Source organism: Meriones unguiculatus, chromosome 4, assembly GCF_030254825.1.
Source record: "Meriones unguiculatus strain TT.TT164.6M chromosome 4, Bangor_MerUng_6.1, whole genome shotgun sequence".
Taxonomy (NCBI): Eukaryota; Metazoa; Chordata; class Mammalia; order Rodentia; family Muridae; genus Meriones; species Meriones unguiculatus.
In genome coordinates this window covers 93,194,279-93,206,465 of record NC_083352.1, presented here as the reverse complement: position 1 = coordinate 93,206,465, position 12,187 = coordinate 93,194,279, and the positions used below count along the sequence as shown (strand labels likewise).

The 12,187-nt window shown below is 47.5% G+C and overlaps 1 protein-coding gene across 1 annotated transcript in view; it reads right to left on the bottom strand.

Annotated features, from left to right (window-relative positions):
* Fbxw8 (F-box and WD repeat domain containing 8) overlaps positions 1-12,187 on the bottom strand; it is a 92,172-nt gene that overhangs the window by 25,390 nt on the left and 54,595 nt on the right. Inside the window, exons 6-7 of the mRNA XM_021642678.2 lie at positions 7,213-7,409; positions 4,230-4,436 (exon numbers count right to left, since the gene is read on the bottom strand). Of these exons, the coding sequence (XP_021498353.1) occupies positions 4,230-4,436; positions 7,213-7,409 (404 nt within the window). The remainder of the gene's footprint in view (positions 1-4,229; positions 4,437-7,212; positions 7,410-12,187) is intronic.

Sequence of the window (12,187 nt, the reverse complement as noted above, 5' to 3'; positions counted from 1 at the left end):
CTAGTAAAGCATTCGCCTTCCAAGTAGACAGATGCCAACATGAACTCAACAGCAAAGTCACACCAAGCCCCACACTTCTCTCCCAGCTGTACATACAGCCTACAGAGAGGAGGGACCTCCAGGAGGCCTGTGGGTGGGATGCCGTCACCCCTCACAAGCATCCTTAGTGCAGGCAGCACTGGCAGTGCCATGAAGGAGCACATTGCTTTACCCAGCAGGTCCTCAACGAGGAGCTCATGCTACACTGGTGCTGCATACTTGCACAGTGGCAGGCTGAATGGGTTAGGTTGTCCATCAGGTACAATGACAGAAGGTTCGAAACCCCGACAAAACAGCACCAGAGAGCTCTGTGTCCTACAAAATGAGCTCACCAGGCTTCACTACATGCAAAAGCAAGGTGCAACACAGTTCTGCCATTTAATGCTTTCTTTTTTCTCCTCTGAGATAGGGTCTCTGTTTGGAGCCTTGACCGGCCTCCACTCCCTATGTAGATCAGGCTAGCATTGAAGGCAGACATCTGCTTGCCTCTGCCTCCAGAGTGCTGGGACTACAGGCAAGCACCACCACACCTGGCTGCATTCACACTTTAAAAAGATAGGGATGTGCAAGAAATGGGCAACACCAACTTGGCTCCAAAACCAAATGATGGGTAGCAGCTTGAGAGGCTCCAGGATGAATCTCCCACTTGTGCCACCCACATCTGTATCTGGATCAGGAGATATCTTCATCTAGTCACAATAAAAGTTTAGGAGCTGGGGCAATGCCTCAGAGGTTCAAAGCACTGGCTGCTCTTGCCAAGGACCTGAATTCAGTTCCCAGAGTCTACATGGTGGTTTCACAACTATCTGTAACTCCAGTTCCATGGCTTCAGTGCCCTCTTCCAGCCTCTGTAGGCACTGCATGCTCACAGTGCACAAATATACATACAAGAAAAACACCACACACATAAAAATGTTTAAAAATCTGACTTTTAAAGGCAAAAATATAAATTAGACTTTTTTTTTTTCCTATTACTTTATACAGTCATGATGCTGGTAAATCCTGTATAGCCACCAGCCCTGACCTCCAAATCAAGCCTGGGAACAACGGTCCATGGGAGTCCAGATGTGGAGAATACTAACTCTCGGAGGCCTCCAGCCCGCACCACAGAGGAAAGCCCGGCTTCCAAGCTCAGGCAGATAAGCTCTATCAATGGTTTATTAACAGAGCTCAGTCACTTGACAGGACCAGTGTGAAGAAATCTGTGTGTAATGCCGTTTAACACTCCCATGCCAGAAACACACTGATGTAGTAAGTATCCTCAATGACCACATGACCTGGCTTGCTGAGCGGATGGAGGAAGGATGCTGAAACACTATTACTCAATGCTCACACAGCTGTGCTGCCTATAAAACCCCAATGTTGTCAGCATATGGCACAAGAACATTGTCCAGTGACCCAGAAATACTACTCTTGGACACTCCTACAGGCTACGGAGAGTTTAAGCTCCTGACTAAATTCATCTCAGCATTTGGACTTGAGTGTGCTTTTAGCACGGTTGATCAACAGAGGACTGTAGTTAAGCCCCAGCCCTGTATCAGGTACAAACGAAGACGAACCAACTCTCTGTTCTCAGAAAGCCTTCATCTGAGTCCTAGAGATAGAGGTCAGAGGCACAGACACTGGTCCCCCGTGTGCATAGCTCCAGGCAAACCTGCTGCTAGGCGGCTCACAGCAAGCTAATAAATGGTGGTGCAGGGCCTTGCACTGCCAAGCTGAGTGCATGTGGCCAAATCACAGTGCTCACAAGAGTCACTGAACCTCCATTACATAGCTTAACTGACATGGGTTGGCAACTGTGACTGACATGCAGCTGTTGTGAGAATGTAGAAGACACAGTAGAGATGAGGAGATGCTCTCTGAAACTAAAGAACAGCGCTGAACGACAGGTTTAGCAATACTCTTGTGGTCAGCACACCTCCATGCCTCACTTTAAAAGAGCAACAAACACTAGCAGCGAGTTATTTAGAAGCAACAGAACTAGGAGTGAGTTATTTTCTAGGCAAGGCATTGCTAAGCATACATTAAAAAAATTAATGTCTCATTCAGCTGATTATTACAATCAATCCTTTGCATTGGGTTGGAAGTCTGAGAGGCATTAGAAAAAATTCCATTAGTAGAGGAAATCTATCCATCCAGTTAAGTTAAGGAGCAAGGGCCTGCGAGATTACTACAACAGTACAGAGAGGAGCACAGAGCTGGACATGGCTCGGTAGTAGAGCCCACACTTATTAGAAAGTGAATCCCTAGGGACCTAAAAAGAGAGAGTGAGACAAAGATTTAAAATACCAAGATTTCAAAGAGACTAGTATTACCACCACCCCCCAACTTCATTGAGAACACTAACAAACTAGGAAACAAAACTGTGAAGGCAAAACAGAAAATGAGCAGTCACATCCTTCCTCAGAGCAAGGAAGGACACAGAACACTGTGAGAAACTAGTTCCTCCTCCTGCTCCTTCGTTCTCACTGCAGGCTTCCCAGTTAGAAGCGTGGGTCTGCTGAAGCACAAAGTGCTGCCTTGCAGAGAGAATTTGCGGCCTCTGACCAGTCTCTTCTGTATGTAACTAGACGCCAGGATGCTTCAGTTTTTGAGCACAGCTCAAACAAATGTGGAAAGTGAAATGTAGAACTGCACTGGGGCCTGGAACCCAATGTGAGCAGCAGAGAGGAGGAACTGTACAAGGGCTAGTGGAGCAGCACTGATGTGAACTAAGTCCACCTCTCTTCCATGGAGTGGAGGGCCCAGCTCAGGGCCGGAGCCCAAGGATCCGAGGTGCTCTCTGACCTCAAGGGGCCCATGCATGTGGTGCACAGAGGTACGTGTAGATAAATGACTCACACATAAGATATAAAATATTAATCTAAAAAAATTTCTAAAGAGGGGTTGGGGCAAAGGAAGACTGGGGTACTTGCCCGAGGTCACACAGGGTCATAGGGACAGGCAGGGCTGGGCAGTGTACATGTAGAGCTGGCCTTTACAATTCATATCACTGCTGTGTAGGAAAGGGAACACCTTTATTAGGAGAAGGAGCCTTTGGCTCAGGTGTTCCTTTCCAGGAAGACCTCAATTGCCAGTGGCATCAAGAGTAAGCAAACCAGAAGGAAATGAAAGCCAAACAAAGTCTCCCCTGATCCCAGTGATAGGACACGTTCTATAAATCAATGTTAGGACTGAGGAGTTGGCCTGCAATCAGGATGGTAAGAACCTGCATTGATAAACAGTCATCAGCCGAGGGTTAATAAAAAGACTGTCCTCCTGCCCTGTCACACATATCAGCAGGCACTCTCATACACTGCTGGGGACAACAGAAACTATGATAGAAACTTCTCATTTTAGTTCATGTGTTTGTGTGTTTGTATGTACATGTGTGAATGGTGGCAGGGGACACATATGCCACTACACATGTGTGGGGCTTGGAGGATGGTCATCAGGCTTATGTGGCAAGTGTCTTTACCTGCTGAGCTGTCTTACTGGCTCTGCCTTAGAGCTCGGTTCAGCAATGACTACCTGCACTCTGATGCATATCCTAATGACAGGCTACACAAGATTTCTGCAAGTTGCAGTGTGTGGTTATAGCATTGTCCAAGATAGCCCAAACAGTAAGGGCGGCCTACATATTTGTCCACTATCGAGAGCACTGGCTACATGGCCTCTGAGCTCCAAGCACAAGATGGAACTCTAGGGTGGGGAGCTAGGGCAGGAGATATAAAATATTGCTGAGTAAAACACTAGGCACAGAATAGGACACACACTATGACCCGGCACCTGCAAAGATCTGTCCTTAGTCTACAGACACGTCTATGGATATGGTAGACTCTTCTACGTGGACCCCTGGAAGTCACTAATAATCTCTTATGTGCAGTGGAGGAGAAACTCTCCATCTCATGTTCTGTTAATTGCTTGGATTTTTCTACCATGCTCATACACTGCCCTAATCCAGCTGAAGACACGAGCGCCAAGAGTGGCACCACACTGCCAGGGCTGTGGTGGTGCACATGGCTACTCCCAGAATTCAGGACAAGACAGGGCAGGAGGCTACACAGTGAGTTCAAGGCCAGCCTGGGATATGTGAGACCCTGTTTCAAACAGCCAAACCAAACCAAAAGAGAGTTTAAATTTTCAGCTGCCTTTGAAAACAAAGAAATCCATGCTCTTTTTTGATGACGGACAGGCCACTGTCTCCATACCTTGTTTCCTTCATACACCCATCCCAGACTCTTCACTCCAAAGGCAACCTGGCTGGCTGAGACATCCAGACACGTAGCAGGCTGGCCATAGACATAATGAAGGGTTCTGGCTGAGTCCTCGGCCTTCAGCAGATACACTAGGTCCCCAGCAGTGGCTATTGCCACAGGATACCTTCCAGTGTTCGGAACTATTTCAAGGTAGTCAACCTGTGAAGAAAGGTGTTGTTTAGTCACCACAGTCATCTTGACTTAGTCAAGAAAGGAATTTCCCCTGGACATAGGCCCAGCTCATAGAAACAGCTGGGGATAGGGACTACTTATGGGGGATGAACATGGCTGATGAAAAGATGCCTGTAACAGCAAAAGCAAAATTCAATGTACTCTGAAAAGGGAAGCCACAAAACAAAGTCTACACAAACACTATTTCCACCTGTCACAGCAGGAGGATCTGGAGGCCTGAGGGCACAGAGCTGGCAGTGAACAAGAGACATAATCCTCTAAAGAGAGACTGGCAAGGCTCACCAGAGTGCCAATCTTACTGACCTAGGAGGCCCCTCCGTCAGTACTTATAGACACCCGCATAGCAAATACCATACAACCACAGGAAAAAAACCTGAAGACTTCCTTATGATCTAAATGAGATCACTGAGGGATGAATTAGGGCTGGGGGGAGCAAGGGAAGAGGATTCCTAGTGGGCTACCCCCTGAAATTCTGGCAGATGGGCAGAGCCACAAGGCACTTGGCTTAGGCATGGGTATATCTTATAACAATGGCTGTCTTCAAGGGGGAAACAGGCTGTGAGATAAAAAAGGCAATTTCCTACTGTTAATCTTTCTGGGTCTTTTAAATCCTGAACACAGCAATGTTTAGAACTATCCTTGTCTGTTTTGTTGTTTTACTGGTAACTTAAAAAGTAAAATACCCCCAGTTCCAAATGAACAAAAGCATTTTGCCAATTATGTGTAAGTACCACAAACACAATATCAGATGATGGCCCAAACATCTGTGTTCTTAGCTCTCTCCTGCCTGCCTGTCAGGCAATGACCCCCTGTGCCATGTGACCACCTAAGGGTAGAGGCCAGCACAGACAAACCACACTCTTGTCAGTGTTTTCTGACTATACAGGGAAACAGCACACTTTCAGAGTATCTGCTTCTCCCCACAGTAGTCTATATCACACTGTACCTGCTTGGTAATCTCAGGGAGCGTGAATGCTGAAGGTGAGTCACTGTGGAATCATGAAAAGCCATTGCCCTGACAATATGCCCGAGGTGCTCAAAAGCCTGAGTTCTGCAGGCTGCCCTGGGGAGCTGAGCACAAGCAAGCATCCAGTGTCTCTGCTAATCCTGGGCCCAAACCGTTGCTGCGCAGCCCAACATCTTGGGCTTCGGGTCCATCACAAAGGCCAGCTGCTCCAAGCTAACACTACAGACCTGGGAACGTTGCCACTGTTATTCAGGAAGCACAGCAAGGGAACAAAGATGATCCGGCTCCATGGACCAGGGGTGCCTGATCCAGGGATACACAGTGCATCCTGTGGCAACTTGGCACCCGGACTGGAAAAGATTGCTGAGAGTTGATGGGTCCCTAAGCAGGACTGCTCACTCCTGTTTCTAAAATACCTCATTTCTTGTTTTCCTAAAATACATCTTTTGGTTACCCATTTAACTTCATCTTCCGGCAGAATTTCTAGCAGGCCAAGAGGCTCAGATTGGCAGTGGCTATCTTTCGATGGGAGGTGTAAACAACCTCAAAAGCTTCCAGCCGGCCCCAGGATCGCACCTGATTGCCAAGGCAGGATTTACACTTCATGAGGGGTGCTTGGCTTGCATAACTGTGGCTGGTCCATAGCGCTCTTTAGCCCTTCAGAACAAACGGAAGCCCTGCACCCCATGTGTCTCTCCACAGCCCCAGGATGTACTGACAGCATCAGATCGTGTGAGAGGAACACTATGAGAAACAGAGCTGATCCACAGAGGATGCTTAGGGGAGGTGAAGCAGTGATACTAGGTGCTTGCTACTCATATCTAAGTTACCACAGGGAAATGGAGAGAGGAGCTGGTTCCAAGTTGCCATCCATCCTTACTCAAGGCTGGTTCTTTCACTCCCCTGGCTAATGCCAAAAGGAAGTATGCTCAAATTAAATCCAAATTCGGCATAGAGAGATTAACACTGCTTTATCACCAAATCACGTGTGTTTGGTGAACAAGACTGGTAACAACTTAACCTGTCAGAGCTCTGTGCAAAGGCCACTGAGCTCGCTCAGCTTCACACGACATCCTGGAGCTGACATCCGTGGACTCCCTCCAAAGCTATTCTCAGTTGTAGGTAGACAACAGTGTGGGGTGGATGCTTCCTTCTACACACACTGCAATGTACCACAGCTGCTCACTCAGGGTTAGGCCAGGAATGAAGCTCCAACTCCCAGGGTGAGTGTGCCATACTGGCAGAAAAGAGGCTGGGATCATGGGTAAGGAAAACACTCTGGCCCTGAAGCCAGCTCCATGTTTGCCTGCACTGCTGTGTTCTTTTGTTTTAGAAGCTGGGGGTGGAGAGATGGCTCATCAGTTAAGAGCATGCACTGCTTCTTATAATGGCCTGAATCAGATTCCCAGCTCACAACTTATAACTTCTGCTCCTGGGGATCCAACACCTCTGACCCTCTTTTGAGCACATACCCAAACGCATAATAAAAAATAAATAAATAAAGAAGGACATTACGCACACTGAGCAAAGGGTCTGACATTAAGCTATAGCCTCTAACCAGCACTTGGATTACATCACAACTTCTTGGCTTGGAAACCAAGGTCAAGTCAATTTACCAGTCTGAGGTGCTCTTGACTTCCTGGGGAATGAAGGACATTGTTATCACCCATCTCAGTGGGCTGTTGGAAATTTCAAGAACAGAAGCCCCAGGCTGTTTGTTTATATCTGACCCAGAGAGTGTAAGAATGCAAACTAAGAAGCACATGAAGAGCTTACCAGTTTCTGGACTTCAAATTCCGCAGCTACATGCCAGCAGCCCTCCTCGTTAGGGTATAGCATCACAACGTCAAAGGCAGAAGCTGTGGCAACAGTGGCCTGTTCCCGGCTGAGCGCAAGGGCCTGTATTCTTGCATCATGCTCAAACCGATAGATAGGGAACTTCCCGGTCCTCAGGTCCCAAATGTTAAGAATCCCTAGAAAGAAGCAATTTAGACAGCAGCTGTAAATGCAGTACATGCAGGCACAGAATAATTATGCTATCATTTTCAGATTTACTATGTGAGGATAAATGTGTATGCCTATTTGTTTGAACTTGTTTCACTGCTTCCTTGTACAAGGACTTGGAGGTGTCACTCCACACCATGAGCCTCTGAATACAGCAGTAGCCACACAGGACTACTGGGTACATCACAGAAGACCCTCCACAAACAGTGCAGATGTTTCCCTCTCTGGCTCGTCCATAAAGCCAGCTCTGGTCCTGACTTTCCTACTGCCTAAGAGTGACAACCACTCCCTCTTGGTCTCTGTGCAGTCCACTGTCTTCTCTTTTTTTCTTCCTAGTATCATACTTCATCTCTATACTCAAAGTGCCTGAACTCAGGTTCTTGCTCTACAGTACCACCGTGCACAGAGACATGGGCTTAGGTGCTGCAAGACTTTCGAATGGCCCACCGCAGACAGTCCCGAACAGCAACAAGGCTCTCCTGCAGGGAAAGGCTTCAACATGAACCTTATGCATGCTTCTAAGAACTATGATCACATGGAGGGAGGCAGGTCACAAAAAGCTCCGTGACATGGTCACCCTGGCAAATACTTTAGTAAATGCTCTCTATTCCGCCTCAAAGGGAGGCAATGTGCTATAGAAAATGCATGTTGTGGGTGCCCACTCACTAAGTAGGAATTAGTGTCTCCTCAAGAGGCCTCATCTTTACATGTCCTTTCCAAGCACTGCTCTGCATTTGTCCCATGGCAACACACAGTGACAACTGCTGTGCAGAGCCTCTGGGTGCTCAGCATCACATGCCTCCTCACTGTGTACTCTCATCATGGAAGAGCAGTTATTCCATTCCACAAAAAACGGAATAGCAGAAGCCTTAAGTGGCTGGATAACCGCTTCATGACTACTCACTGTGACAGTGCTGAGCTGGGGCTGAGACAACTGGAGCTTGGTGAGGACTGACAGACCACCAAAGTCGCCCTCTGTTCTGCCTGGCGTGGAAGCTGTTTAACCACCCTGGGCACAGCTGAAGTGGGTCTCCAGACACAGATCTCATTATTAGCCAGGCTGATCTGGCTGGCATCCTTTTCTTACTGGATGTAGTAAATATCAGGTAAACATGCAGTAAACACACCTCAGCACAGAGCCGAGCTCCAAGCTGCTCAGACACTCAAGGCTCCTCTACCATAATGGCCACTCTCTCTGAGCACCCACCATACTGTCACCATTAACAGCCTTTCTTCTTCAGTTCCATTCTTATGGGTACAACTAACTAACTCACTAGGCCAGCCGCCCCTTGTCATTAGCACTGGTGTAACTTAAAATCAACTCTGGTGTGTAAGCATGCAGTGCTCTTAGGTTTTCTTGAGTTAATTGTCTTTCTCTGTCCCTGGTTAGTGCCTCTGCTCTGAAGTCCACTTTGCCACTGACCCAGAACTCTGGCTTTGTTTGATTCTTATTAAAACAAGGAGCTTTCACATCCATTTACTTTGCTTTGTGTCTTTATTTTCAAAGTGGGGTTCTTGGAGCCATGCGTGGTCACACATCTGTAACTGCAGCAACTGGGAGGTTGAGGCAGCACACAGACACTGTGAGATTAGCCTGAGCAACATAACAAGGCCAGCGTGAGCCATAATTTGTCTCTAAATACATAATACATACAGTAGACTTCTTGTAGATCTCATTTATTTGGTCTTTTAAAACAAGTTAAGACTATTTACATTTTTAGATCTATTTCATTTTTAATTATGCAAATGTGTCTATGTGTACTTGTACTTCATGAATGCAGATGCCCATGAGGACAGAGGTCTTGGATACCCTCAAGTTGGAGTTCTAGGTGGTTGTGAGCTTCCCAGTGGGGATGTGAGACTCAAACTCTGAAAGAGCAGCAAATGGCCTTATTAATACCTGAGCCATCTTTCTTGTCCCACTATTTACATATACGTTTTTTATCTTTCTCTGACCTAGTTTTTTATATTGTGTGCTCCATTATGAGTCCTCTCCTGGCTTATTGGCCAAAACTCTCCCTACAATTACTGAGCAGCTTCTTTAGGACCTTAAGACACATGCTCAGCTCAGCACAGCCTGGCTGTAAGTGACACTACTGATTTTCATTGAGTTAAGCACTCCAGAGCTATGCAGCTATTTTCCCTCCTGACCTCTGAACTACTGCTGCCATACTTGGTTTTGCAGTAGTGGGTGAGCCAGTATTTCTTAGAGTGCTGGAAGTAAGGAGAGCCCCTTCTGACTCCCTGTGTAGTCACCATGTACCAACACCACCTTCAACAGCATCAGAAACTCAGAAGCATGGTAGCAACTAGGCAGTTGTGACAAGCATCCACTCAGCCTTCACAAGCCCACCCCTGCTCCCCAGTTCCCAAATCATTAAAGGTAGAAAGAACTTAAGGGAGGGACAGACAGACACCAGACTGAGCAGCTTATCAGTGAACACAGTTTTCCATCACATCACTTTTCAACCTGACAACTGTAGAGGCCTGAAGAGTGAATGCCTCCATTATGAGAAATGTTCCATGCTACAGAAGGTTATCACGAAGAAAAAAGGGAAGCCAATACTGTCACACACTGTGTAAGTGCTCACTGGGGTCTGTGCTGCATCAAGGAACCATGCTAGTTACTGGGTATGGATGATACAAAACAGGAAGTCCCTACTGCACAGAGTGGAATTCGATGGCAATGACAAAGCATCTCACTCGTAGGCCCGTGAAGATTAAACTGTCAACTTGATACAGCCTAGAGGCACCTGCAAAGTAAGTCTCAATTCAAGAATCGCACAGAGAGCTTGATGGGGGTGGAAGTGGGGCTGTTTTGATTGTTCATTGACATAGGAGAGCCCGGCCCAGTGTGGGCAGCACCATTCCCTGGCAGGTGGTTCTCGAGCCAGCAAGAATTCTCCTTCATGGTTTCTGCTTCAGCTCCTGCCTAGCCCATCTTCAGTGACGGACTGGGACCGGGAAGTGTAACCCAAATAAGCCCTTTCTTCTCTTAGGTTGCTTCTGGTCAGTGTTTTATCCCAGCAACAGAAAGGAATCCATAAACTTGGTTGAGACACTCATGCATGTACACACACACACACACACACACACACACACACACACACACACACACGCCCTCACCCTCTGCAAGGAGCAGCTGACCTTTCATGGAACTGAGTTGAGCTGGCCCACATTCACCATGAGACTATTTAAGGGAGACGGCAGCAACAGTGGTTAGAACCAAAGCAAATCCGTTCTCCAAACAGTACAGGGTTTCAAAGTCTGATGTGGATTAGCCCCAGCAACAAGGTGGACTTGGCTTCTGGCATCGGGTGACATCTAAAGAGGCAGGCTGTGTGCTAGGCTACTGCACACCCCCAACAGTGGGTTTAGAGGGAGAGTGTTATTAGCAGAGCCTGGCCAACATGCACTTCCTGCTTCAGTAAGAAGCATTCAGTTATAAGAAAGAGACCCCAGTGGAGCTCCACAGAAGCGAAACTGACCAAAGAGGCACAGGCTGTGTCACACAAGCTGTGTCATACACCAGCTGACAAGGGATTAGAACCAGCAACCCAGACAACACTGGGGACCAAGGCCACCTGTGCCTGTCACAGATCTTATCACTAATCTCTACAATGTTTCTTCCTTCCAGTCTCTACAATTCAGCTTTCTCTAAGGAGCCAGCTCCATCGTACAAGGGCTTCTCCCCCAAGCACACAACAAAATGTGAGCCTGGGTCCACAAACAGGTCCCCACCCATGGTCTGATCAGCCAATGCCAAAAGACAGAACTCAAGTCCTCTGAGCCTTCCCACCCTCTATGTACTTGAAAGAGACTGTAGAGTGAGGAGGCACTGAAAAGGCGCCCTTCACATTCAGCTGCATCTTAGGCCATGGTGAAACAAGACAATTGCTCAGCAAAGGCAAACGGGGCCCCCCACCCCCGGCAGCGACTTTACATCTTAGGAACCTGTTCCTATTTCCTGCAGCAGCCCGGAGCTTTAAGAGCTGGAGTCCAAGTCTCACAGGAGAATAACAAAGGCAGCAAGCATCCTTCCACAGAGCTAACCTTAACAGCTGCTGAGGAGATGCTGAATTCTAGGCAGTGCTGGACCACAATAAAACCAGCTTACTCAGCAGAAATTTGAAAGGATGTAGACAAAGAAACACTGTCTTCCAAAGCCCATCTGGGAGAAGACAGTGAGTGGAGGCCAATGGCCCCCAAGTAGGCAGGGGTGGGACCTGGCAGCGCCACTGGCTCCCTGCTCAGTGCCTCCACCTTGATGAGCAGCAGCCGGGCTAGGGGCACTCAGCACTTGCCCTAGACCAGGAAGTCATTAGCAGTGACATGAGTGACGAGGGCCAGGCTTTGGAGGAGACATAAAGGCTGCTAAGCAGCTGTGGATGGGCACCCATGCCAGTCTGCAGCACGTCCCTCCACCTCCCAAAGGAGGCCAGCCAGAGTGTGGTAATGAAACTGCACATACTAGAAATGGGATCTAAATGAGTTTAAGCTGATTTATGTTAGCTTTTGTAAAGATTACTCGTATCTGGAAAGTGCTACCACTGTGCAACAGTGATGACAGTCTTTAAGAACTCCGCCTAATGGTGCTTGCGCACAATATTTATATTCCTCGGCATGGGAACAAGGACCATAATGGATACCATTTTTGTTTTATTAGGGATGCATATTTAAATTAATCTGCTATTTGCCTAAACAATTAGCTGCTTCTGTTTGTGTGCACAAAGCCAAAACTGCAATT